Source organism: Chrysemys picta, chromosome 16 (genome assembly GCF_011386835.1).
Source record: "Chrysemys picta bellii isolate R12L10 chromosome 16, ASM1138683v2, whole genome shotgun sequence".
Taxonomy (NCBI): domain Eukaryota; kingdom Metazoa; phylum Chordata; order Testudines; family Emydidae; genus Chrysemys; species Chrysemys picta.
The window spans coordinates 6,084,481-6,111,113 of NC_088806.1; the positions used below are offsets into that span (position 1 = coordinate 6,084,481).

The 26,633-nt window shown below is 51.6% G+C and overlaps 1 protein-coding gene across 4 annotated transcripts in view; it reads left to right on the top strand.

The window, feature by feature from the left end:
• Nucleotides 1-25,780, top strand: part of LOC122174611 (zinc finger protein 620-like) — a 40,255-nt gene extending 14,475 nt beyond the window's left edge. Inside the window, exons 5-8 of one of the 4 annotated variants that reach the window (XR_010593185.1) lie at nt 209-303; nt 5,191-5,272; nt 23,828-23,971; nt 25,228-25,780. Coding sequence is in view for 1 of the 4 variants with exons in the window: in XM_065570086.1 (XP_065426158.1) it covers nt 209-210 (2 nt within the window). In the remaining 3 variants the exon portion in view is untranslated. The other 3 variants (XR_010593186.1, XR_010593187.1, XM_065570086.1) reach the window with 3 other exon arrangements.
• The last annotated feature ends 853 nt before the right edge of the window (nt 25,781-26,633 follow it).

Genomic DNA, 26,633 nt, shown 5'->3' on the forward strand with positions numbered 1-26,633 from the left:
GAGAGAAATGGAGAGTTCGAACCATTGTCATGTTAGTATCTTATTGTCCTTTTCTCTATTTTTTCTGCTGGCCTTTCTATTATATCAGGGTGGGACAAGCTCATTAGTGCCAATTGGCAAAGGGGTCACTGTTTTTCACAAGCAACTCCTGTCTCAGACCTGAGAAACTCACCACACCTAATACACTGATTTTATGATATTTATCCAGGAAGCATGGCAGTGAAATCTCTACTGAAAGCTTGTAAATTATTGTTACTCCTAATCACTGCAAGAGGTGTGTACGAGTCCTATTGAAGGAGTAATGTAAGTACATTGAAAATTATGCCCATATGGTATTGTCATGAAAGTGAGTCACCCCAATCATAGGTCTTGGTGGGGATGGCACATTCAAGTGGGAGGGAATTGTCACCCGTCCCTTGCTGGTCAGTTATGCAATGTATTGCTCCATTGTCAACCTTTGCACCAACCCAGAAAAGCCAATGGAAAACTGTCAAAAAGTATAGACATCGAAACCCTCTGGAAGTGACAAGGACAATATGACAATGAGGAGATCATCCTTTCTGTGAATAAAGACAAAAGACTGATTCAGTTTATAACAGGGTGAAGAAAAACACTCTGGGTCCATTCACCAAGGAGATCTTTAGCAACCAGTGGTGCATTATGAAAGGCAGGGCCCTGGCTTCTAGGGACTAGCAATCACTGCAATAGACTGAAGTGTGATGTGAGAATCTACTTAGATAGGAAAGGTAACTATTAAAAAGTGTAGGTTGCATTTTGTGATTTTGTTTTTCAGTAACGGTTGGTTTCCATCACTCACATTTGTTTCTGTTTAAATCTCTATCCCTTGTTAAATAAATTTCCCTTTGTTGGATTACTGTACTCAAGTGCTGTGTGTGATACAGTATCATAGAATCATAGAGTATCAGGGTTGGAAGGGAACTCAGGAGGTCATCTAGTCCAACCACCTGCTCAAAGCAGGACCAATTCCCAACTAAATTATCCCAGCCAGTGCTTTGTCAAGCCTCACCTTAAAAACCTCTAAGGAAGGAGATTCCACCACCTCCCTAGCTAACCCATTCCAGTGCTTCACCACCCTCCTAGGGAGAAAGTTTTTCCTAATATCCAACCTAAATCTCCCCCACTGCAACTTGAGAGCATTATTCCTTGTTCTGTCATCTGGTACCACTGAGAACAGTCTCATCCTCTTTGGACTCCCCTTTCAGGTAGTTGAAAGCAGCTATCAAATCCCCCCTCATTCTTCTCTTCTGCAGACTAAAATCCCAGTTCCCTCAGCCTGTCCTCATAAGTCATGTGCTCCAGCCCCCTAATCAGTTTTGTTGTCCTCCGCTGGACTTTTTCCAATTTTTCCACATCCTTCTTGTAGTGTGGGGCCCAAAACTGGACACAGTACTCCAGATGAGGCCTCACCAATGTCGAATTGATAGGAATGATCATGTCCCTCGATCTGCTGGCAATGCCCCTTCTTATACAGCCCAAAATGCCGTTAGCCTTCTTGGCAACAAAGGCACACTGTCGACTCATATCCAGCTTCTCGTCCACCGTAACCCTAGGTCCTTTTCTGCGGAACTGCTGCCTAGCCATTCAGTCCCTAGTCTGTAGCAGTGCATGGGATTCTTCCATCCTAAGTGCAGGACTCTGCACTTGTCCTTGTTGAACCTCATCAGATTTCTTTTGGCCCAATCCTCTAATTTGTCTAGGTCCCTCTGTATCCAATCCCCACCCTTCAGCGTATCTACCACTCCTCCCAGTTTAGTGTCATCTGCAAACTTGCTGAGAGTGCAGTCCACGCCATCCTCCAGATCATTAATGAAGATATTGAACAAAACCAGCCCCAGGACCAACCCTTGGGGCACTCCGCTTGATACCAGCTGCCAACTAGACATGGAGACATTGATCACTACCCATTGAGCCCTGGTTTGTGAGCAGCAGGTCAAGAAAAGCTCTGCCCCTAGTTGATTCCTCCAGCACTTGCACCAGGAAATTGTCCCCTACACTTTCCAAAAACTTCCTGGATTGTCTGTGCACCGCTGTATTGCTCTCCCAGCAGATAGGGTGAGAACCAGGAGAACCAGGGCCTGCGATCTAGAAACTTCTGTTAGTTGCCGGAAGAAAGCCTCGTCCACCTCATCCCCCTGGTCTGATGATCTATAGCAGACTCCAACTACGACATCACCCTTGTTGCTCACACTTCTCAACTTTATCCAGAGACTCTCGGGTTTTTCTGCAGTTTCATACCGGAGCTCTGAGCAGTCATACTCCTCTCTTACATACAACGCAACTCCCCCACCTTTTCTGCCCTGCCTGTCCTTCCTGAACAGTTTATATCCATCCATGACGGTACTCCAGTCATGTGAGTTATCCCACCAAGTCTCTGTTATTCCAATCGCATCATAGTTCCCTGACTGTGCCAGGACTTCCAGTTCTCCCTGTTTGTTTCCCAGGCTTCTTGCATTTGTGTATAGGCACTTGCTTCAGCCATGCCACCTTTTCACTTAGCTATCTCCTGAATAGTGGTGACTGGGAATGGGGGGGGGGGGAGGAGGGAGTGTAGCAGATGACAATTTGAGGTGAACAGTCTCTTGGCCAGATTCTACTGGGTTTATGGTGCTGTGTGCTATGGACTGGAGCAAAGTGGCTGGTGAATAACCAGGAATCTGGTTAATAATTGTCCTCTAAATTCAGCTTTCTTCTTTCTCTCTCTGTGAATTATCACAAATTCAAAATAGTAGTGTACAAGTTGACTGGATAATGGTAATAGCATAATCTCTTGTTATAACATTGTAAACCCTACTACCTGATTTTTATATTAAACACTATACATAATACAATAAATCCAACAGAAACAAAACCTAGGAAAACTTTATTCATTCTGTGTCTTATTTAACATTTTCCAGTAATCTCCTCTTGCTTCAGAATGCCTCATGCGTCACCCATACTGTTTGCAATAGGATTCAACCTGTGGCTTGGCTGATGACTCTTTACTGCTTCCTGAAGAGCTGAGAGCTCAATATTCATCTCAGATACTATATGCAGAAGCACAACTCTGTATATATGGGGGGGAATTATTGACCTTGTGCATATGTAATGGTGTTTGGTGTTTGTAAGACAAGGTATAATAATCATACTTCCAAATTACAATGAACTGTGGAAAAGTTCCTGTTTGGTGTGAGAGATGTTACTTATACCTAGATGCACTCCCCTTCCCCACCCCCAGCCCTACACATGCTGGCTTGTGAATATCACTGCTGTAGTGTCAGCTTTTAAGAGAGCTTCACATGCACCACTTCTAGTGTTATGGTAAGTTAAAACAGCTGGAGTACATTGAGACATTAATACACTATTACAGTGTTTGCATTAGCATATTAAAAGCAATAACACTTAACAGACCAGTATATCCAGGACATTACTAGTACACTTTTCCCCCACCGATAACTAGTAGTTGCACTGTTATCACTCATAGCTACTTATGTTGCAGCTTTTTTTATTAAAAGTAAATTGGGAAGAAAGACTACTGATTCAGAACTTGTTTAATGGTTACTTTATTGCTAAAGGGTGTAGTGGGGTGTAGGCTTGGAGAGAGGAAGGTTTCTATGATGTAGGCAAGATCAGGTGTTTTATCCAAAACCAGAATATGAATGGTGCTGGTCTTCTTGGTGGCTGGCTGACCTTGAATTATTGTCAAACATTAGAGGGTGTACTCTTCTCCTTCCTCACATTTTGGTTGAGGATTCCATTGATAAAGGGATTGGGCTCAAAATACCTGGTTGTAGGACTCTTCCATGGTGTAGTTTTCATCTTGGTGGGCACGGTCCTAATTATATTAAAGCGTGTACTTTAGTCTCTGTAATTATCTGTTATAACTCTGTAGCTTTTTATAAAGGCAGGAGTAAAAAAAAAGTAGCTGCAATAGTTCCACATATCAGAGGGGTAGCCGTGTTAGTCTGAAGAGACTTGCATCTGAAGAAGTGAGGTTCTTACCCACGAAAGCTTATGCTCCCAATACTTCTGTTAGTCTTAAAGGTGCCACAGGACCCTCTGTTGCTTTTTAATAGTTCCACAGTTAACTAAACCTGAACATTTACATAATTTAAATCAGACTCCTAATCTTAATTTTTGCTTAATAAATAAATCCATAAGAAAACTCTGTTGGGAAACTGCTACAGTTTACTTAGAAAGTGCACTTCTCCTATATAGGTCATAAGGATCCTATCTGTCTGAATACTGGCTGCTCTTTCTTTCTTTGATCTGCAGAGTGACTGATGCTTTTCAGACATCAGTTGTGGGTACAGGAGGGTTTCATTGCATCTTCTTTCTTGGCCCCAGCTACTGTTCTCCCTTCTTGTTGCATTGATAGTGGGTGGGTGTGTCTCACATTTTTTTTTAAATCATCTATGCTAGGGACAGTCTTGTCCTCTTCTCCTCTCCTGATGTCAGTGTAGAGGCAGGCAGTGCAAGATGTCCTACAGTCATATAGTATCTCAAATACAAAGCTGCATTTCTCTGATCTGAGGTTTGAAGAACAACATGGAACTAGCTATTTTACGGGATGTCTAGATTTCATTCCTGTAGTAACAGAACTCGTGATAGGAAAGCAGGAAGAGGTTTGTTTTTTGTTGTTGATGTGTTTGTGTGTGTCTGTGTCTGTGTGAACAGCTTAAATTGGTTAAAAACCCTAACTTTCAGTATTCAGTGTTTCAAAAATGTTAGACTGCCAACCTGTGTCGTAGAGATGTCTTCTGTTTAAAAAAAAAACCCATGAATAAAGCTACTTTAGGGGAAATTACTGTTTTGTCCAACCCCAAAGAGCTATGAGATCTTTGCTTACCAATTCTCATAAAACTTGTATGTGTCATGACTTTTTGGTGGCTTTAGCATTACGATCTATTATCAATAAAGTGGAAAAAGTGGCCAGTATTTTTTTTAAACATGTGACAATTATAAACTACTGTATTTGGTCATTTAATTTCTAGAAGCTAAAGTATATTTAAGTATAATCTAAAGTTCTCCTGCAAAATGCCCACTGTGCAAACCCTTCCGTGGCTGGATCATTCTTATGTTTTTATTTTAAGTACAAAATAAATATGTATAATGAAATTAAAAGTATGTAATTAGTAATTTGATATGTCGGGTGGCGCCTTTTTTTAATGGGTTTGTTCCCCCTGATGTTAGAACCTGTCTATGCCACTGGGACTCCTCCAATAGGACCTCAGGATTGGAGCTTCAGACTGGGGCTGAACTTCATGAGTGTTAGGTAAGCAATTTTCAGCAGGTTTCCAGGTGGAGGGTTGGAGTGTGGCTGCTCCCACGAACCCTGCAGACCCGGGTTGAAGACTCCTGGGTCATGACAGTGAGTGATCTCTCCCTGCTCAAACCTCCCGCAGCAGGAAACAGTCTCCAGGATACTGGACACATCTTCTGAGAATAAAATGAGGATATCATGATGAGAAATAGGTCTCTGTATTAGGGTTGGGATCTGGGGACACAGAAAGCTCCCAACCAGGATATGTAGCAGGAGCCCCCTGTTTATTGCAAGAGCCCCAAGTGGCAGGATGAGTGAATGGTTCTTACCTCCAGGAGGTGCATGGGATCTTCTAGCTGAGCTTCAATGGGACCTATGTTGCTTGGTTTGACAGGATGAGATGACCTGTCCCCACTGCTCCCTGAGCTGGGCTGGCTGCAGGATCTATCTGTGTGAGAGGCTGGGACAGAGCCTGAAAGATAGATGTGACAATCAGGGTTCTGTCACCTCCAGGGGAGAACAGAGGGTCTGAACCCCAAAGAATAAGCAATTGAATCAACTGATTCAATGAAGAATTATTGTGCCATACAGGTACATCATTAGGTCCTTTCATGGATTGGTAACTGGTTAAACACTGCTCTGCATTGACTGCCCTGACCACGGGTGGCCCAGTGGCCCACTGCACCCCCAACTTAGCAGCTCCAGCTACCAAGAGAGCAAGAACCAGAGGCCTTCCTGCTCCTGGGACAGAGGAGTAGGTTGATGATCTACCTGGATGTGAGTGTTGGCCTTCCCCATGCCCATGGTCTAGACTTCATTCAGGGCAGCACACAGGAATTGCGATTCCTATTCTGGATCTAGGGGCGGTTTCAGTTTGCTGGCAGGAGACTGTACATGAGACCTTGCAGTTGTGGGGTGATCCAGGCACTAACATGGGCACGGAAGTTTGAGGAACAGGGCAGAGGCCTGTGTGGGGCAAGGAGGGCAGGGATTTGGGAAGCAAGAGCAGAGGATCAAACACTTTCTTCATGTGGGACAGGATGATCCCCATTTCAAAGATAGAGAAAGTGAGGCACCAGATGGGAGAGTGACCTGGCCAGGATCACGTTCCCACTCAGTGGCAGGGCTGCAGTATAACCTGTTCCCTGCTCTCATCACTGGACCCTGCTGCCCCTTCTGTAGGACCCCTCCAGCCATCCTCTCCCATAGGCCATCCCCACCCCTCTCCAATACCAGGCTGTTTCCATAATGGAAGCAGGCTTGTAACAGAGTTCACTCACTGATAGGTGCTCCTTCCTGGCGAGGCCTGGGGTCACAGCTTTCCTGCTGGGCTAGCATCCCCGCCGAAAGTCGCTAGGGCACTCTGGCAGTTTTTTGCCTGGGAACTCAGCCCTTCAGTCAGGTGACCATCTTTTAGTACACTCCTTCCTTGGTCACCCTCATCCCAAATGAAAAGTCCAAACATGTCTTTAACCGAAACAAGGTCCTCCATCTCTTTGGGGCTTTTCCTCAGCCTGACTTTGGCTCAGCCTTGCCCTTGCTGGCCTTGGTAGTCCTTTCTATGGCCTTGTATGTCCCCTTCCTCAGAGATCATGGGAGAACCAGTTCTACCCTGGATTATAGGTTCTGCCCCAAGGCCCTGTACTGAACAGCTAGGCCTGCTCCTGTACCTTTGCTGCGGTTTTCCCTAGCTTCCCCTCAGGTGGAGCTCACTCTGTAATCCATTGGGCCTAGCTCCAGGCTTTATTGCCCACAGGTCAAGCCCCCCCGTCATATACGCTCCTCCTTAGAAACTGGCCCACATGAGGGGCAAGTTCTATTCTTGTCCTGCTTGATCCCTCGTCATCTCGCCACTGTCACCGGCTGTGCACTTGTACAGCCTGCACCCACAGTGGCTCCAGCTCCACTGCCAGCTCGCTCACCAGAATTCAGAGGCAATCCTCTTCTACAGTATCCCAACACTCTTCCTGCAGCCACTCCTCCTCATTAACAGCTGCTTGCAGAGCCTGTTCTGAAGCCTTTAACTTCTTCTGTAGCCTTTTTGCTACTGCCGCTGCATATACCAAAACCTTTTCCATCAGGGTCAGAGAGCCCACAATGGACTGCTCCACCCTTGTGTTTGTCCCTACTTCAGTCTGCTTCAGCTCTGGGCCAACCATTTTGTCCTTCACCTCCCTGCAGCACCCGACAGGGTGTGTTGCTGGAGGGTCTGCAAAGTCCATGGCCATCCCTGCCACCTCCACGTTGCCTGCCTCATGTGGGTTTGTGTTAGACGACACCTTTTCCTTTCTTTCTAACTTCTTGGGGCCCTGGCTTCCAGGGCCAGTGTAGTCACTAGGTGAACTAGGCGGCAGCCTAGGGTGCCAAGATTTGGGGGTGCCAAAAAGCGGTACCCCCCCAATTTTTTTTTACACTACAGTGGAGTCGCATCTTATGCAGGGGTTAGGTTCTAAGGTCAGCGCATAAGGGGAAAATCACGTATAGTGAAAATTACCATAAAGTACAGTACACACAGTATACACTGTGTACACTAGAACAGGGGTCCTCAACCTACAGCACGCATGCCAAAGGTGGCACACAAGTTGATTTTTTTAAAATGGCAAGCTGCAGGTCCCGGCCACCACTGAGCCCGCTGCCAGCCTGGGGTTACATTCACTCAGCCGGCAGCGGGCTGAGCTGCTCAGCCTGTTGCTGGTCTGGGGTTCTGGCCGCCGGCTTCTGCCAACTGGGGTCCCGGCTGCCAGTCCTGCTCAGCCTGCTGTCAGCCTGGCTCCCAGCCCCTGGCTCCCCTCAGCCTCCTGCCCGCCTGGGTGAATGGAACCCTAGGCTGGCAGCAGGCTGAGCGGGACTGGCGGCCAGGATCCTGGTTGCTGGGAACCAGTGGACAGAACCCCAAACCGGCAGCAGGCTGAGCAGCTCAGCCCACTGCTGGTCTGGGGTGCTGGCTGCCGGCTCCACTCAGCTCACTGACGGTCTGGGGTTCTGTTGCCTTCCTGTCATCCTGGAGCAGCTGGAGAAGCAAATCCTCATGGAGGGCCCTGCCCACATCCCTGTGCTCTGGGCTCCCTTGCTGGCAGAGATAATTATGGATCTAGCTCTAGCTCCTATCCTCTAACATCTCCTGCAGAGGGGCTGAGGGAAAGGAGAGTCCTGGCCCAGGCAGGACTGAGAGCTGACAGCAAAATGCTGATGGAGTCCCCTCTCCCTCTTCTGTCCATTTGAACTCAGCCAAATTCCCCAGGATGGGTCACCATGTGGCACAGCTGACTCTGTTCATCGGTGACCCAGACAAGGACATCAGCCAGCAGGCCAGGGAGGGGGTTTACTGGCTCTACCAGCTGTTGCTGCACCAGAGGGGTAAGGAACCCACCTGGGAAATGGCACCCGATAGACGAGTGAGACTGGGACCCCAGCCAATTTCTCTCAGAGTGAGCCCGGCTGGAGGAAGAGTCTCTCTCTCTCTCTCTCTCTCTCTCTGTGTGTGTGTTCTACACCAGCCCCTGCAATTCTGTTGGGCCAGGCATGCAGCGATGACTCTGCCCACTGTGCAGCCACCAATGGGATTGGAAGGACACAAGCACTGCAACCAGAATGACAAATGTGTGTGTCTCTCTCGCTTTCCCAGACCTGACCATCCCCGAGGCCGAAGACCTGTAGGTCTGGGACTGGCACCAGGACAGCAGGCTCCTGGGCTACAAAAACACAGCCAGGGTTGGGGAGATAAGGACACTCTGCCAGGGCATGACACAGCTCTGGCAGTGTGGGTGGCTGCCTCCTGGAGCCACTAGATGGAGTTGCCATTCTAGTCCAGGATTTGGAGCCTGCTTCTGGGCAATCTGCTGAAGCCTCACATCCGGTTGGTTTCAGGTCTTCAGAAAGTTCTTCTCAGAGGGGCAGGGAAGCTTCTTCCTCTAGACAGGAGTGCTGGCCATCCATGACCCTCTGCTGCGTGTCAGCCAGGCTGGGCTGCTCCTCACTTACTCCCTCCTGGGGCAAGCCCAGCAGCTGATGGGGGACAAGGTGAGCAGCTGCATTAGACTCAGGAGATTGGGGCAGAGCCCAGGCCTCATTCCCATCCTATGGCCATTTGCCTGCCTGGCAGCAAGGCGACTGGTGGGGAATGAGAGTGAGAGCAGGTGCTACTGGGAAAGGAGATGAATTCACCTCCATGAGCAGGAAGGAGGCAGCTTCTTCCCGAAGCAGCTCCAGCCTAGCTCATTAGCAAGGCTAATGAATGACAAGCATTGCCTCATCACAGACTTATGTTCTAGGGAAGGGCAGTAGAGTCCTCTAAGTGCCCTCTGCTAGCCTCTCCTGTCACCCGAGCCACCACCCAGAGTTGTTCCCATCACTGTCAGCCTGGGAGGCCAAGGACTGATGGGTGATGGCGACTGACCGGGCAGTTCTGAGGCACATGGGCGGGGGAAGCTTATCCTGCTGCCGGCAGGGCTGGACCCGCTCTAGAGAGAACGGGAGGATTCAGTCAGCAGGGGCTGCTGATCTGGCTAATTCACCAGGGCTGCCATCCTGCGGCTTCAGCATTAGTGGCTGGATGACTTGGGAAAAGGTCTCAACTTCCCCACATCCCACTTCACTGCTGCCAGAATCCCTCCTGCCTCCCTCTGCTAGAGCCCCCTCCCTGCCCAAGCTGGGTGGGAGTGGAGGAGAGGGGTCTGAGAACTTGAGCTGTGGATTGGAGGTGGAACAGCTGTCAGGGGCACTGGGCGGGAGGTGGCAGGAGCTCACCCTACAAGGATGGGGGTTGGCACTGGAGGTCATTAGAAAGGACAAGACTCCATTCTGGGGATCAGAAGGGGGATTCCATCCCTCAGAGGTGGGCGGGTGCTGGGTGGAAATGCTGCTGGTCCCAGGTGCCCTTAATCCCCCCTGATTCTGTGGGGGCATCTGAGTCTGTGACAGGTCCTCGTTCCCTTGCAGCAGGAGGACATCACAACCAACGTGATGCAACAACTGCACATCATCTGGCACTTGCGCCAAGTGTGTCAGGCAGTGCAGGAGCTCTGCCTCCGAGGCCACCAGCAACTCCCGCTTCCTGTAAACGGGGAGTGTAGTGAGACTGAATGGTCTCCCTCTGAACGGGAGAGCGAGGAACCCCCTACATGCCCCTTGGAGGGCAGAGCCTATATTGCCCCACCCCCCTCACCGTAAGGACCGGGGCATGGCCGGACGTATAAAAGGCCAGTCCTGCAGAACAGTTGGGGGAGAGTCTGCAACAGAGGAGGATGCTCGGCCTGTTCTCCAGAGGCCCCGAGAGGAGCCTGCGCCTGGCTGTTCCTGATCCCCAGGCGTGGATGAGGACTGGCCCAGAGTACCCCCTGCAGTTTACCCCAAGGAGCCGGAAGAGGCATGGAGGCCACAGGTACCAAACCCTGGGAAGGCAGGAAGTAGCCCAGGGGCAGCCGGCTGCAGAGCCCAGCATGGCTCAGTCGGCGTGTTGTATCCAGATCCCCACCAACGCAGGGGCAGCCAATCCTGCCCCTGCCAAGGCCATGGGCTGGGATGCGGTGGAGTAGGGTAGGCCCGCATCCCCCTGCCACTCCACCCTGGGTGGCTGACCCCCTACACGGTGCAAGGAGGCTCTAGCCCAGGACAGGAGCTCCCTTCTCCCTCACCTGGTGACTGTTTGTTTGCGGGCTACTGGGCCCCCACCCAGGCTAAAGCCAGGCCTATTAAGGCTGTTTGTTGGCTGGCTGCCTGAGCCCTACTCAGGCTAGAGCCAGCCCTGTCAAAACTGTTTGCTCGCTGGCTGCCTGGTATCCACCCAGGCCAGGGCCTGGCCTTGAAGACTGGTTGTTTGTGGGCTGCTTGGGCCCCACCCAGGCCAGAGTCACTCCTCGTAGACTGTGTTGAGGGGCTGACCACTTGAGCGACCCCAGCACAGGCCACAGCCTGGTAGCAACAGTTGATCGCTGTGGTGAGGCTGCTGCCCCACCCCCATGCGAGAGGGGGCTATAGTAGTCAGAGCAGCTGTGCAGGCCAGCAGCCAATCAGGGAAGGGCCTACTGAGAACCAATCAGACCTGAGATTAGAGCCAGCCAATCAGGGCTAGGCTAGGCCCTATATAAAGGCTGCCCAGGAGAGCAGCAGGCAATCTGTCCTAAACCTTATGGGGGGAAGGTCTATCTCCAGAGCAGGAGACCAGCATCTCAGACAGAGCAGTACGGCACCTGGCCACGTAGTGGTCGAGACAAATTGCAACCGGCCCTTGAGACAAGGGGCTAGACTTTGGGGGTTGTGGTTGGCCACTGAAGCCAGCCAGAGTGGCCTCCCTCTGAGCGGGAGAGCAAGGGACCCCTACGGGGAGCTAGTGGAAGGGGAAATGGAGCCCCTGGCACTCACAGAAACTCTCTCCTCTCTCTGTGTAGCAAGGCCCTTCCCTTTGCCTCCCAAATTCCTTCATCTGGGGCAGGAGCTCTTTCCCTCACTCCCACTCCCCTCCCCCCTTTCCTTGGTGTACCCCCATCCCATTCCCCCTGTGCCCAGGCAGAGCTCTCCCTGCCCCATATGGTGCAGAAAAGCCCTGGTGTCAGGGCCCGGGCCCCAGCCCTACTGAAGCTCAGAAAGCTCCACTTTTGAGGTGGTAGGGGTGGGAAAGAGGCTCAGGGCTAGCTTCACCTCCTGCCCTTTATTCTCCCTTCTAAGGCCCTTCTATGGGGTCTCTTAGAGCCTCCTTCCCTGCTGTCTTCCAGGCCCTGGGATCTGGCACAGCCTCCCAGATGGGCACATCCTGTAGCTGAGCCACATCAGGGAGCAGTGGGACAGGTCACCTTGTCCCATCCAAGCAAGCAATGCTGGCTCTCAAAGAGGCTTAGATGGAAGACCCCACTCCCTCAGAGGTAAGAGCCATTTACTCCTTGGGGCATGGGGATCTCTTGAGGGAGAAATGGCATCCCCGATGCATAGCCTGGCTGGAAGCTTCCCCTGTCCCTGGCTCCCAGCTCTGGGACAGAAACATCTCCATCATTGTACCTCTAGTTTCCTTCCTAGGAAGGGGCTCCCCAGAGATGTCCTCGAACCTGGACTCCTGAGACCATTTCTGACAGGAGGCTCCACCCCTCAGGCATGAAGAGAGCATCAGGGAGTCTTGATCACATGGCATTTCTGGTCTCCAGCTCCACTTCCCGCAGCAGGGCAAACGAACCCATCAGTTCCCAGAATCCCAATTCTTTGACTTCCTTCCACTCAGCAGTGGGGTTTCTCCAGCCCTCTCACCCCACCTGTCAGCCTCTGAATGATGAAGGGCCTGAATGTTAGTCACCAGAACAAGCAAACTCCAGTTCCGGGCAGTGGGTCCTGTGTGTACTCAGCCCCTCTGGAAACCAGGTCTGAAATGGGGGGCAAGGACCCCAGCCCAGTAACAGTCGGAGTGGGAAGAGCAGGCCTGTAACAGGGTGCTTTCCTCTTGGCTGCACAGCCTGGGGCCTAGCCAAGCTGATTATAGAATGAGCCCTAACTGAGAGGCAAAAGGAGAGGCCAGCACCTCCCCCTCCCCTCTGGAGCATTGCTTATTATAAACTTTCAAAAATGAACACAGTGGAGTCACATCTTACACGGGGGTTAGGTTCGGAGGTCAGTGTGTAAGAGGAAGATCGCGTGTAACCCTTCTGCCCATTTGAGTTGGCAGCAATAAGGGCCGGGTTCAGTATCTAGGGGTTCCGTTTCAATAACTGAATGCAAAACTGGCTTGAGCCCCCACCCAGTGACCTGGGACAACTACATACCACCTCCCGGGTGCCTCTAAGAGGCGATACTTCCCCTCTCGCAAGCACGGAGTCTGAGTGTAGCAAAATCCTTTTAATAAAGGAGGGAAACAATGCAGCATTATACTGGGGAAACACCACAAACAGGATTCATAACACAAACCATAAGCAAAAGACCCACCCCCAAGTAAGTTTGGCAGTATTCTTTTCCCCTCAGGGTCTTAAGTTCAGCAACCCCCAAAAAATCACCCAAAGTCCAACACCCCAAAAGTCTCTGTCCCTGGTCAGTGCAGCCCCAGAGTTCAAAAGTTTATCTGCAGAGTTTTACCTCCCAGCTTGGGGGGGTGGGGTGCATGCAGTGGTGTTAAGGGGCACCTTATGTGGTCCGAGGCTGACTGCCCCGCCTCTCCATGGGGTTCTGCTGCAGCCTTCATTACGAGCCACTCCACCAGCCATCCCACCAGCCACTCCAGTCATCCCACCACCTGCTCTGCCAACCACTCAGCAACATAGCTTTAGGCCCCCCCACAGCAGTCAGTGATTTCAGCTCTTAGTAATTTTAGCTCTTTAGTGATTTTAGCTTGTAGTAGGGGTGTAATAATGAGGTTCTGGCGGGACACAACTGAGAGTGCCAATTTAGGACAAATTGCTCAAACAGGGTAGTTACAGCCCTAGGCTGGGGTTTTTCCACCTCTATGGCAAACCAAACCAGCCAGACAAAGAGGACTTTGGTCTCACCCCACTGGCTAACCACAAATCACAAAAGCAATTCCCTTAGACACTCCAGTTTCCCAGTATCACCACCAGTGCCACTCATCATGGGGACAAATGGTTATGAAAACCAATATCCCAGCAAAAGGAAAAAGTTTCTCCTGATCCCACAGGACCAAGCCCCAGACCCAGGTCAATATACAAATTAGATCCTACCCACAAATCACGCTGTTGTCAATCCTTTAGAATCTAAAGGTTTATTCATAAAAGGAAAAAGATAGAGATGAGAGCTAGAATTGGTTAAATGGAATCAATTACATACAGTAATGGCAAAGTTCTTGGTTTAGGCTTGTAGCAGTGATGAAATAAACTGCAGGTTCAAAATCAAGTCTCTGGAATACATCCCCAGCTGGGATGGGTCATCAGTCTTTTGTTCAGAGCTTCAGTTTGTAGCAAAGTTCCTCCAGAGTTATGAAGCAGAATTGAAGACAAGATGGAGGAGAGGCATCAGCCTTTTATAGTCCTTTCCAGGTGTAAGAACACCTCTTTGTCCTTACTGTGGAAAATTACAGCAAAATGGAGTCTGGAGTCACCTGGGCCAGTCCCTGCATACTCTGCTGAGTTGCAAGGCATATCTGCCTTCTCTCAATGGGTCAATTGTATAGCTGATAGTCCTTAATGGGCCATCAAGCAGGCTAGGCAGAGCTAACACCAACTTGTCTGGGATGTTTCCCAGAAGCATAGCATAAGTTTGAAATACAGACAGTTTAGAGCCAATATTTATAATTTCAACTACAAAATTGATACACACATATAGACAACATAATCATAACCAGTAAACCATTACCTTGTCTTAGACACCTTATTTGACTCCCTTTATGCAAGATTTGTTGCCACTACAGGACTTTGGTTGCAACCATGTTCTATATGGTCCCAGATTATATCAGTAACATCACAAGGGGAGACTCAGTGCTGGCACACCATTGGCCCAAAGCAAATTCAACTCAGCAGCCTGTAATTAGATTCCTAATGGAATTAAGATTAGCTCTGAAATTCTAGAATAGAGGAAGGAGAAAATGCAATTGGTATTTCGGACTTTCAAAGGACACCCATATTATCAAGTACAAATACCTGTCCACATCTTCTCTCAATTCACTGGGTTTTGGAACCCATGTCCCTTGTCTAGTGAGTGGTACTTAGTTGATGGTGAGTCCCTTTGTCATAAAACAATTCCATTGTCCTTGATTCACATAATCAGGGTAACAACACCTTATTCTTCCTGCCCCAATAACAGAGAAACTGGGGATCCCACAGCAGCCCAAGTGACAATTTGGGCTGCTGTGGGCTCATGCTAGGCAGGGTAGGTGTGCCTATGCAAACAAGATCAGCCCCTGAAGTTCTTTTCCACAACTTGCCACAATTCACCATCAGATGCAGGGTAGAACTCATCCTGACACTGCTTACACGCATATAGTGAAAATGACCATAAAGTACAGTACACACCATATACACTAGAACAGGAGTCCTCAACCTATGGCACATGAGCTTTTTTTTTTTTTCTTTTTAATGGCAGGTTGTGGGTCCCGGATGCTGCTGAGCCCACGGCCGGCCTGGAGTTCCGTTCACTCAGCCATCAGCAGGCTGAGCAGGGACGTCGGTGTGCTGAGCAGGGCTGGCAGCTGGAACCTCAGCCCGCTGCCAGCCGGGGACCTAGTCGCCAGCTCCGCTCAGCCTCCTCCCAGCCTGGGTGAATGGAACCCCAGAGAGTTCACCTAGGCCAGCAGGAGGCTGAGCGAAGCCGGCAGCTGGGACCCCGGCTGGCAGAAGTGGGTGGACAGAACCCCTGCCTGGCAGCGGGTTGAGCAACTCATCCCGCTGCCGGCCCCTGGCCAGCCTCCTGCCGGGATCGCAGCCGCCGGCCCCTGGCCAGCCTCCTGCCAGCCTGGTTGAATGGAACCCCAGACCTTCAGTGGGCTGAGCGGGCTGGCAGCCAGGACCCCAGACCAACAGCGGGCTGAGCTGCTCAGCCCGCTGCCAGTCTGGGGTTCTGTCCACCAGTTCCTGGCAGCTGGGATCCCGGCCACTGGCCCCGCTCAGCCTGCTGCCAGCCTGGGGTTCCATTCACCCAGGCTGGCAGGAGGCTGAGAGGAACCCGACTGGCAGCGGGCTGAGGTCCCAGCTGCCAGCACCACTCAGCCTGCTGGTAGCCCTGAGTGGGCTGGGCAGGGCCGGTGGCTGGGACCCCGGCTGGCAGTGGGCTCAGTGGGACCAACGGCTGGGACCCGAGACTGGCAGGAGCTGGTGGATGGAACCCCAGAACATCAGCGGGCTGAGCGGGACCGGCAGCCAGGACCCCAGACCAGCAGTGGGCAGAGCTGCTCAAACCACTGCCAGTCTGGGTTCCGTCCACCCACTCCTGCCAGCCAGGGTCCCAGCCGCTGGCCCTGCTCAACCCGTCGCCGGCCCCACTCAGCCCACTGCCAACCTGGGGTTCCGGTCACCCAGGCCAGCAGGAGGCTGAGAGGAGCCGGTGGCTTGGATCCCAGCTGGCAGTGGCCTGAGGTCCCAGCCGCTGGCCCCACTCAGCCTGCTGCTGGCCCTGAGCGGGCTAAGTGGGACTGGCGGCTGGGACCCCAGTTTGCAGCAGGTGAGGTTCCAGCCCCACTCAGCCCACTGCCAGTCTTGGGTTCCTGCCGCTGGCCCCACTCAGCCCACTGCCGGTCTGGGGTTCTGGCCGCTGGCCCCTTACCAGCCGGGGTCTAGGCTGCCGGCCCTGCTCAGCCTCTTGCCAGCCTAGGTGAACGGGCAAGAACCTGGAGCATGGTCCCCTTAAAAGTGAGAGTCGCCACTTAACCAGGACAAGAAGAACTTGACTCAAGCCATGCTCATTCTCTGCTTTGACTCTGCCTCCCCAAGAGGAACACTTCTAACCCACAGCCCTGCAGCAGCAAATCCTACAGCCCATTGGAGCCAGCCCCCCTAAGCCTGGAGTCAGGAAGCTGGGGTCAGAGGCCACCTATGTCGAAGTCAGGGAGGGTGATGGTGGATGTGAGCAGGGCCGCGCTGCTCCTAATGGCCCTGGCTCTCTCTCATGACACCCTGGACACGATCCACTAGTTAATATGCTGTGGGGAAAGGAGGCAGCTCAGGATGAATGGGCGGGTGCATGTGTTGTGCTAATGAGCCCCTCCCCATCCCCAGGGGGCTGAGACATTGTGCGCAGGGTGGAATATCTGATTCATTGATCGCAGAGCTTTAGAAGGTGATTGTTGCCCCCAGGACGATGCTTGTATCCTGCAGGTCTCAACTTGTCATTGTCTCTCTAGATTGGGACAATGCTCGGTGTTGGGGCTGGTCCCATCCTCCCTGAACTCCTGATTCCTGAACAGCTCACCAGGAAGGAGACAGACCCCACCCCCCTCCCTGGCTCTCAAGTCCTTGGTTGGGTGAAGGGACTGAGTGTGAGCACAATCCCCCCAGGAATCTCGGGGCCAGTCAGAGACAAGGGCTGATTCTCTGGGGCCCTCCTGTTTCTCTAGGAATGAGCCTGTGACTCTTCTCTGAGGACCATCTTCTGGATCTCACAGGAGGAGTTCAGACTCTCACTCCCCAAGCCAGCCAGGGGCCCCATGGTTAGTGCTCAACAGAACCAGGCAGAGCTCTGGCTTGCTCCCAGCTCCTTCCTCTGTCCTTCAAGGAAGAAGGGCCTGACACTGCATTGCACTGACTGCCCAGACCAAGGATGGCCCACTGGAGGCCCAGCTAGGAGGATAGACTGGAAATGGATCTAAGAGTTAGGGTAAAATTGCCCCCACCCCTCTCATTGGGCTCACCTCCAAGATGTAGTGAAGCTTGTTGGTGTCTAGGGACTTTGCCAGCAGGTTCCCAGCATGGCGTCCAGGAAGTCTGGCAAGACCATATGCAGATCCTGCAAAGCAAGGGAGAGCCATAGGTCAGACTTAGGGAAACTGGGGCTACACCTGCCACAGGATGGGAGGAGGGGTCTCTGGGAAGCACTGATGAGACCCCCAAACACATATCCTGGCCTCTCTCATTCTCATCCCACTGCAGGCAATTAGCAAGGATTTGTGGCAGGAAGAGAGCTGGCTCCCCAATCCATGATTTAGCTGATCTACCTGGACTTGGGTGGTGTCCGTCTGCGTGCCCAGGGTGAAGACTGCATGCAGGGCAGCTCGGAGGAGGTGGATCTCCAGCTCCAGGGCAGGTGTCATGGTGCTGGCAAGAGAGAGGAGCCGGTATTAGACTGTACAGTGCGGGGGTGGGAGTGGCACCAACACGGATGTGAAAGTGCAGGGAAATAGGCAGAGGATGGCGAGAATGGAAACTGAGGTACCGAGCCAGGGAATGATAAGGCCAAGGTTTCCCAGACAGACAGTGGCAGGGCAGGAATGGTGCCTGTTCCCTGGATCCTGCTGCCCCTCCTGTATCTGATCCTGGGAGTCAGCCTCTCCCCAAAGCCATTGCAATGTTACTGGAATGAAAAGAACAGAGCAGCTAGGAGAGGGAGTGAACCTTCCTGCCACCTCTGCCAGAGGAGCCACCCTTGGGAGGTGACCTGGGAGTGGGAGGGGCAATGACTCCCAGCCACGGGTCTGAGCAGCACTGGGATTAGGGGAACTGGGCAAGAGGGTCCCTCGGTACCTGAGGTTGGCCACAGCAATCAGGCAGTTGGCCAGGACAGCACTGGGTGGAGAGTTATCAGGCAGCTCCCCAGTGAGCTCCTGTGAGACCCAAAGGAGACAAAGGAGCGTGTGAGATTTGGGCCTCGCTGACATTTCCCAGCATCCCACACAGCCAGCAGGATCCCCCCAGCTGCCTCCCACTCCTCCAATTCCTGCCCACTAGTTCTGTTGAATTCTCCCCAATCTTCAGCCCCACCAATCCCTGCCCTCAGCTGCCCTCCAGCACCAGCCATCCCCCAACCATTGGACCGAGGAGACCCCTGCCCCTCCCGTGTCTCTTGTCCACCCTCCAGCTGCCGGGCACTGTGTCTTGCTCACCACAATCCTTTCTGCCACAGCCGCCTTGCAGCAGTGCGGCTCCAGTGTGTCCTGCCCTCTCTGCTGTGCAGCGAGACACACGGGGTGGATGGCATGCAGGAACACGAGCTGCTGGGCCTCATCCTGTGCCCACCAGGAGGGGGTTAGGGGAGAGAGAGCCAGTTAGCCAGGGACCTCCCTGACCCAGCCACACCAGCTGCAGGACTTAGGCCTGAATGGGGGATAGTGGGGACCTGCCTATTGTCCAAATCACCCACGACTCCTACAAAAGCAAGGTCAGGAACAGGGACAGTGCCTGTGGGGGGAGGAGACCCCAGCTGGTGTGTGACAAACACCCCCAACTTGGGGGTCCCAGATCATGGAGGAGAAAGGTCCCCATTAGGGGTGGTGGCTCATGAGGGCCAAGACCCTTTGCAGGGGGTCAGAATGCTGGGAAGAAGCAGGACAATCTCAGTTCCAGCACAGCTGGGGAACATTTGTATCTTTTTTCAGCCCTGGAGCTGCTCTTGGATGTTTTTGAGAGCAGTCTCCTTTGTTACCAAGTCCACCCATTCCTCCTTCTCCTCCTCCTCAGAGTCCCTGGCGGACCCTGCACCAGGGAGAGAAGGGGACAGGGTGACTCCTGCTGCCACTCAGGGGAAGGACAGGGGCATGATGGAACAATGTGCCCCCTTCCCACCTCCAGGACATAGGGCAGATCGGGCCCCACACTCCCCCCTCTCAGTGATGTCAGCCCCCAACTCTTTCAGGAGCCCATAGCAAAGAAACCCCCCACACTGTCCTGGACTCCCTGAGAGGTGCCTCCCCCCCGCCCAATGGAGCACCAAGGACCAAAGTAGCAGCATCTAGTGTCAGTGGGGTTCACGTGGGTCAGGCCAGACACCTGGGTTGGGGACCCACCCCCATAGCACTGCTTGAGGGCCTGGGCCCAGGGTGTTCACAGCCCCCTCCTCACCCCTCCCTGAGCCCAACCTGGCTCCTCCTTGAACAAAGCAGAAGCATCCATTGGCCATGCTGCTGTCCGAGTCGCAGGCGCTGCTGCTGTCCCATGGGGAGTGAGCTGACCTGCTGGTGCTGGGAGAGGGATCCTCCACTTTCTGCCCTGGGAAGGCTGGAAGGTCCTCACTGACTGGGCAGGTGATGCCTCCTGCTGGAAATTGGGGCTGGGCTCCTGGGGCCACTGCTGCCCACACAACAAGCCCTGGAGCCACCCTGCCCGGTTCCGCTCCTGGGCTGGGTCCTGCCTGCCCAGCCGCATCCTGGCCCAGCTCCATTTTGGCCTGGCTGGTGCCTCTCCCACCTCGGCGCCTGTGCCGGGAGCAGGTTTCCTCTTCCAGAAGGCTGGGCACTTCCACCTCCTGGCCCGGCTGGGAGCTCCTACCCTGCCAGCAGGGACGGAGGGGCTGCTCCACTCCTGGGGAAGATGGCAGCTGCTTCCCTCAGGCTCTGGGGCCACCTGCAGAGCCTTCTTCCTGAACCTCCTCAGGAGCCTGGCCATCCTGGGACCGAGCGGGGAGCAGGCATGAGTCTGGGGTCAAGGCAACCTCTCACTAACCAGCCTTTTTGGTCCCTCCCCATTCTTGCCCCAGCCAGAGCAGCTCCTCCTCCGCCCAGAAGGGTGCAGGGAGGGCAAGCTACACACACTGGCAGTTCATTGCATGATCTGTTCCTTCTCAATGTTCCCCCTCATCATCCCTGGGGCTGCAAGAACCAGGGAGTCTCATCCTTTTTGAGCACCGGGGTCAGTCACAAAGACGATCAGTCACTTTGGACAAGCAGCTCCCTCCTGCCAGCCCAGGACACACTCACACTCTCCCTCCCCGCCCAGGCTAGAGAAGGAACAGAACCCAGGAGTCTGGACTTCTCCTGGGAAACCATTCCCCACTTTAAAGTCCCTAGGCATAGCAAGGCCAGGACCCCCTCGTTTCCCATTGATTTCCATGCTCAGCAGCTCACAGGGTCTGGCCCAGCTCAAAGACGCTCAGCCTGGGGAACAGTCTCCCACAAGGGAAGGGCTGGGAGCCCCATTGCTGGGACCTTGCAAAACACACTGGAGATGGCTCTGGAGAAGCCCCTCCCTGGTCTGAGAGCGAGGGGCTCCTGGGGGCGGTTTTCAAATCCAATCGCCTTTGGGAGAGATTCTCTCCCCCTCTTTCTGCCTCTCCCCAGACAGACAGGGAACGCCACAGAGGAACCCTAATGCTACTCACTTGCTCTGGTGATGGAGCGATGGATGAAGAAAGTTCAATGTCATCCTTCGCCCTCCTCCTCACTCTCCAAGCCCAAGGCAGGCTGGAGAGCGGGGTGGTGACCTGAGGAGTTACCCTGCCCAGCCAGCAGGCAGAGTGATGACACTGGGCGATTGGCTGGCTGTGAAAACAAGAGTCTGTCGTATTGCCAAGGGATGGAGAAACTCGGCCAGCAGCTGGGGGTGCAGAACACAGCCCTAGTGTGGGGGTGACAGCCCCTCCGGGATCCTGACATCCCAGCACTTTACACACCTTCCTGGAGTCTCCCAACCCCGCTGGGCTGTCGGGACTGCGACCCCAACCCTACTGATGAGAACCAGGCCTGGGGAGGGGAAGCTACTGGCTCAGGGTCACACCAAGTGTCAGAAGTATGGAGGGACCCAGCAGTCCTTCTTTCCAGGCCCCTTCACTAACCACTGCTTCACACTCTCTCCCACGGCTGGCAATTACAAGCAGGCCCTCATGTCCGCTCCCCCTGCCTCTGAGACGGAGTGTGCTCCACTGGAGTGACTGGACCAGGGGTGGGAGTCAGGACTCCTGAGTTCCATTGCTGGGTTTCCTATTGGTTCCATTGCTGGTTGTTTTCCTTTTCCTGTGGGACTTTGCGCAAGTTGCTCCCCACTCTAGGGCGTTTTGAATTCCAATCCTGTGCTCCGAAGTGCTTGGTGTCATTTGCAAATTTTAGAAGCATACTCTCCACTCCATTTTCCAAATCATTAATGAAAATATTGAATAGTACCAGACCCCGGACTGATCCCTGCCGGACCCACTCAGTACACCCTCTCCGTTGGACAGCCAAACATGGAGAAGGGCTCTTGGAGTCTGGGCTTTCAACCAGCTCTGCACCCACATTACACTAATTGCATCTAGACCACATTTCCCTCGTTTGCTTGTGAGAATGTCCTACGGGACTGTGTCAAAAGCCTTAGTAACACCAAGATAGATCACATCTACTGTTTACCCACCTCCACTAGGCCCGGAACCCTGCCAAAGAAGGAAATAGGATTGGTTTGGAATGATTTACATGGTTCTTAACAAATCCGTACTCACTAGTCCTAAGAACCAAATTATCCTGTAGGTGCTGCTGACAAACTCATTGTTTAATAATGTATTCCAGTATCTCTCCAGCTATGGAAGTGAGGCTAGCTAGTCTGTAAGTCCCAGGATTCTCTTTGTTCCCCTTTTAAAGATAGGTCCTGTCTTGTTCATGGATGGGAAGATGTTCTTTTTCAGGGATCTCAGATGAGAACTGGGGCACAGCAACGGATTTTTTAAGGCCTCAAAAATGGAGGCAGGAACCTCTTCTCTCCTGCTGGCAAGAACCCCAGGTACCTAAAAGACAGGGACTCACATCCCTGAATGGGCTTTAAAAAAGGCAATGGTTAAAAAGTTTGACCCTGACCATTTCTTGTTTCCGCAGACTAGACATTTTAGCAAACTTTAGAATTCCTTGGTGCTAAACACCGAGAAATTCCCCTAGCTCACTCAGGCTCATGACTGCCCAGAGTTCAAGAATTGTCCCTGTTCCCATTGGAAAGATGGGGAGGAGCCTGAGGTACAGAGAAGGGAAGTGACCTACCCAAGGTCCTACACAGCAAGGCAGTGGCAGAGCCAGAAAGAGAAGCCACCAGTCCTGACTTCTGTTCTAACAGACAGCAAACCCCCCCAGAGGCAGGGATCGAGCCCAGGAATCGAGAAGGTGGGGAAATGTCATTGAAACCATTTCAGTCAGAAAATCCTATTCAGACTAAACCAGTTTGTTTCCTGAAATCATAACAAATAGGATGAAACTTCTTTGCAAAAATATTTTGTTGCAAAACAAAAGCATCTCCTGTTTGTCACAGTGTGTTAAATTGTCTCATCGCACACAAAGAGGAGACACTTAGATCTCAAAAATTAGACAAGATGCTTCAGTCTGAGCTAAGTCGTTGCTGCTCTTAACAATTTCAAAATAAAAAAATACAAATAAAATAGAATATTTCAGCTATTCTATTATGTCATAATCTGATCGGAGTAAATGTGATAGGACACCTCATATTATGCACTACTCCTAGTGACACTCTCCGATGGATCCCTATCCTCCACCCACCATGAGGTAAGTAGGAGCGGATCATTTTTTTCCCTACTTGAAAGAGGGAGAAGCTAAGGCTGAGAAAGGAGGATTGATTTGTCTTAGGTCACACAGCAAGCCAGTGGTAGAGTTGGGAATAGGACGCAAGAGCCCTGATTTTCAAACTAACCATCGGATCTTGAATTTCATACATTGAATGACCTGAGTAAAGTGCTCTCAGATGAGCTCCAGACCAACAGTGCACAATAATTATTCAGCAAGTATTTTAGGAGAACTGAAATGTTAGAGAGAATCATGAACTGCTCACAGACCATTAATACAGAGAAGCAGCAAAATTTGTCAAACATATGACTGGTTATGACTTATTTACTTGGTCTTAAAAGAGAACAAGGACCTGAGTCTCCTCCCTGTCAATAACCCCCTGCTCAGCCAATCAGGGTAGAGAATGAGGACGGGAGGCTGAGGGTTCTCACCAGAGAGCCCAAAGGATGGCCCAGCTCACTGGTGGGGATCACTGCCCGAGCACTATTTCAGCCCCACATTTTTGGGTGGACCTCCCACAGTGGGAGCTGCAGAGTACTCCCCCATGACACACACACACACACACTTCCTGGTGTTGGGAGGGGAACAGGAGAAAGGACAAAAGAAGCAAGAGAAGAAGAGAAAGGAGGGAGGGATGGAGGAAAAGGTAAAACAAAAAGGACAAACCCTAATGTCCCCAGTGATTCTAAGGGACAAAATCCCAGGTGCAGAATAAAATTCTGCCTCCTTAAACTCGTGTTTTCCATGCCTAGAATTCAACTGTCACCAGATGGCTCAGACTGAACAGGTTTCAAACCTCGAGGAGGCTCTTACCTTCTAAACAGGGACTGCTGTTTTCTAGTAAAATCAGGAAAAGGAAAGAAGAAAACTCAAAAGAGGTTCCTCCTCACGCTTACGTACGTGAACCCGAATACTCTCTCAGTCATCAAAGAGAGACCTTGAGAAGGAGACTTGCTGAAGCAAAGCCACGGGGGTCTCAGAGGTTTCCCTGGCCCCTCGCCCCTGTCCTGTCTGGCTGATGTCAGCATCTCTCTGTGAGGTCATCACCTCCCCACCGCCTTTGACCAATAGTCTGAGGTCCTGCAAAAGGCCTTTGTGATGTCACTGCCACACCCCTCCCCTGCTGTGCTAATGTCCTGCCCCTGGCCAGGCACTTTGGAGGTTTGAGCTACTCCATGTGGATGACCCCACTCAAGGAGCATTCATTCTAGGAAGCAAGCTGGCTAGACAGTAAAACATCAGACGCTGTTCCCAATGCTACACTCAGTTTTTCAGAAATTGGTCAACTTTATGGCCAGAAGAGACCATTAGAGCATCTAATCTGACCCCCTGCATATCACAGGCCTCCTGTATGACACAATAGTTACTTTTGTGGCAAACACATTCCAAAAAGGCATCTAGTCTTCATTAAATGACATCAGGAGATGGGGAATCCACCACTTTCCTTGATAGCTTGTTCCTGTGGTGAATCATCCTCGCTGTTGACTATTTGTGCCTTATTTGTAATATGAATCCTTGGTCTGGCTCCCAGCCCCTCTCCAAGGGTTGCAGCTGTCTGGAGGTGCCTGCCTTCCACGCCTTCCTCATTCACACCTCATTCATTCAACAGTGCAATTGATTACAAAGTGGGGGAAAGATCTTATTCTACTTCTAGCAAAAAGACATTTTTCTTTTACCTTAATTATACTACCTTAGGGGCCCGCTATAACATATTACCAAGGTTCAATACAAAGTCATATACAAGTTATACAAAAATGCATAATGCAGAGATTTATCTACAACTGCATTGATTGACTGCTGTGTGCAGCAATATAGTGACCCCTGGGTCTTTGAATGAGACTTTATACTTAGGGGGAGGTGAGGGGCAAGTCGGGGGGGCAAGGGGTGAATCGGAGGCAGGCGGGTGGGCAAAGAGGTGAGCAGTGAGCCAGCAGGGGTTCTAGGAGCGGGCATGGGGGTTTCTGGAAGGGGAGGGAGGAGGTGAAAAGAGGTGAGTGGTGGGTGGCGGACTGACTAGGAGGGACGCAGCAAGCCAGCGGGGGTAGGGGGTGAAGAGGGGTGTGATGGTGGGGCTGAGCGGGGAGGGGGCGGGTCCTATTTTACTGCTGTGATCTGGTCACCCTATGCGTGCCATTTCTTTCCCCCTCTACAGGCTTCCACACACTGTCAGTGCCTTGCTAGTGTGCCATGCACCATGAGAGAGCTCTTCTCTTTGCATGTGACTGTGAGTGTTTCCCTTGTATGTGAATTTATTCAACAAAATCTTGAGCTTCGTAATGGATACCATGAGTGAAAAGAAAAAGAAAATCAGAGCACAGCGTTTTCAACACTGAATGGACGAATAAATACTTACATATTGAGAACGATACAAGAATCTTACCGAAGTTGCACTGAAAACGTTCAGCATTTTTGGAAGCACTTACATTTGTGAACATTTTCCATCACGAACATGAATAAAAACAAGCAATGTTCTTCTCTGACTGACGACCATTTGGAAAACATTATGAAAATATCCACTTCAAATATGACCCCCAAATACGACGACCTTGTTGCCGAAAAGAGATGTACTATCTCTCATTAAATTTGCATGTAATTATGAAAAGTTTTCTTTCAACGAAACAGGTGTTTTTCATTTTTACATGATTCATAAAAAAAATTAAAAAATCGTTTGCTTTAATTGAAAAATTCTTAATAAAGTATCACACACACACCCCAACCTTCCTTTTCGGCCCACAGCTGTTTCAGTGGGGCGGTGCTCCGGAAGGAGGGTTTGTTTCTGTAGGGCTGGGCAGTGCTGGGGGGAGTTTTTCCACAGAGCTGGGCAGCACTGGCGGGGGGGAGGTGTTTCCACAGGGACGGGCGGTTTGGGTCCTCAGTTGTTTTCTTTGGAGCAATATGTCCCTTGCCGCTTTACGAGCTGTGCAGGCCTGATGTATTGGGTGTCTCTCCTGTGTGCATTCTCTGATGTCTGATAAGGTCTGAGCTCCGACTGAAGCTTTTCCTGCACTCAGAGCATGTGTAGTGCGTTGCTCCTGTGTGGATTCTCTGATGTGTGTTAAGGGTAGACCTCTGACTGAAGCTTTTCCCACACTCAGAGCATGCGTAGGGCTTCTCCCCTGTGTGGATTCTCTGATGTCTGATTAGGTATGAGCTCCAACTGAAGCTTTTCCCGCACTCAGAGCATGTGTAGGGCGTCTCTCCTGTGTGGATTCTATGATGTGTGATAAGGTGTGAGTGCCGATTGAAGCTTTTCCCACACTCAGAGCATGTGTAGAGCTTTTCCCCTGTGTGGATTCTCTGATGTCTGATAAGCTTTGAGCTCCTATTGAACCTTTTCCCACACTCAGAGCACGTGTAGGGCGTATCACCTGTGTGGATTCTACAATGTCTGATAAGGTGTGAGCAGTCATTGAAGCTTTTCCCGCACTCAGAGCATGTGTAGGGCATCTCACCTGTGTGGATTCTACGATGTGTCATAAGGTTTGAGCGCTGATTGAAGCTTTTACCACACTCAGAGCATGTGTAGGGCATCTCCCCTGCGTGGATTGTCTGATGTGT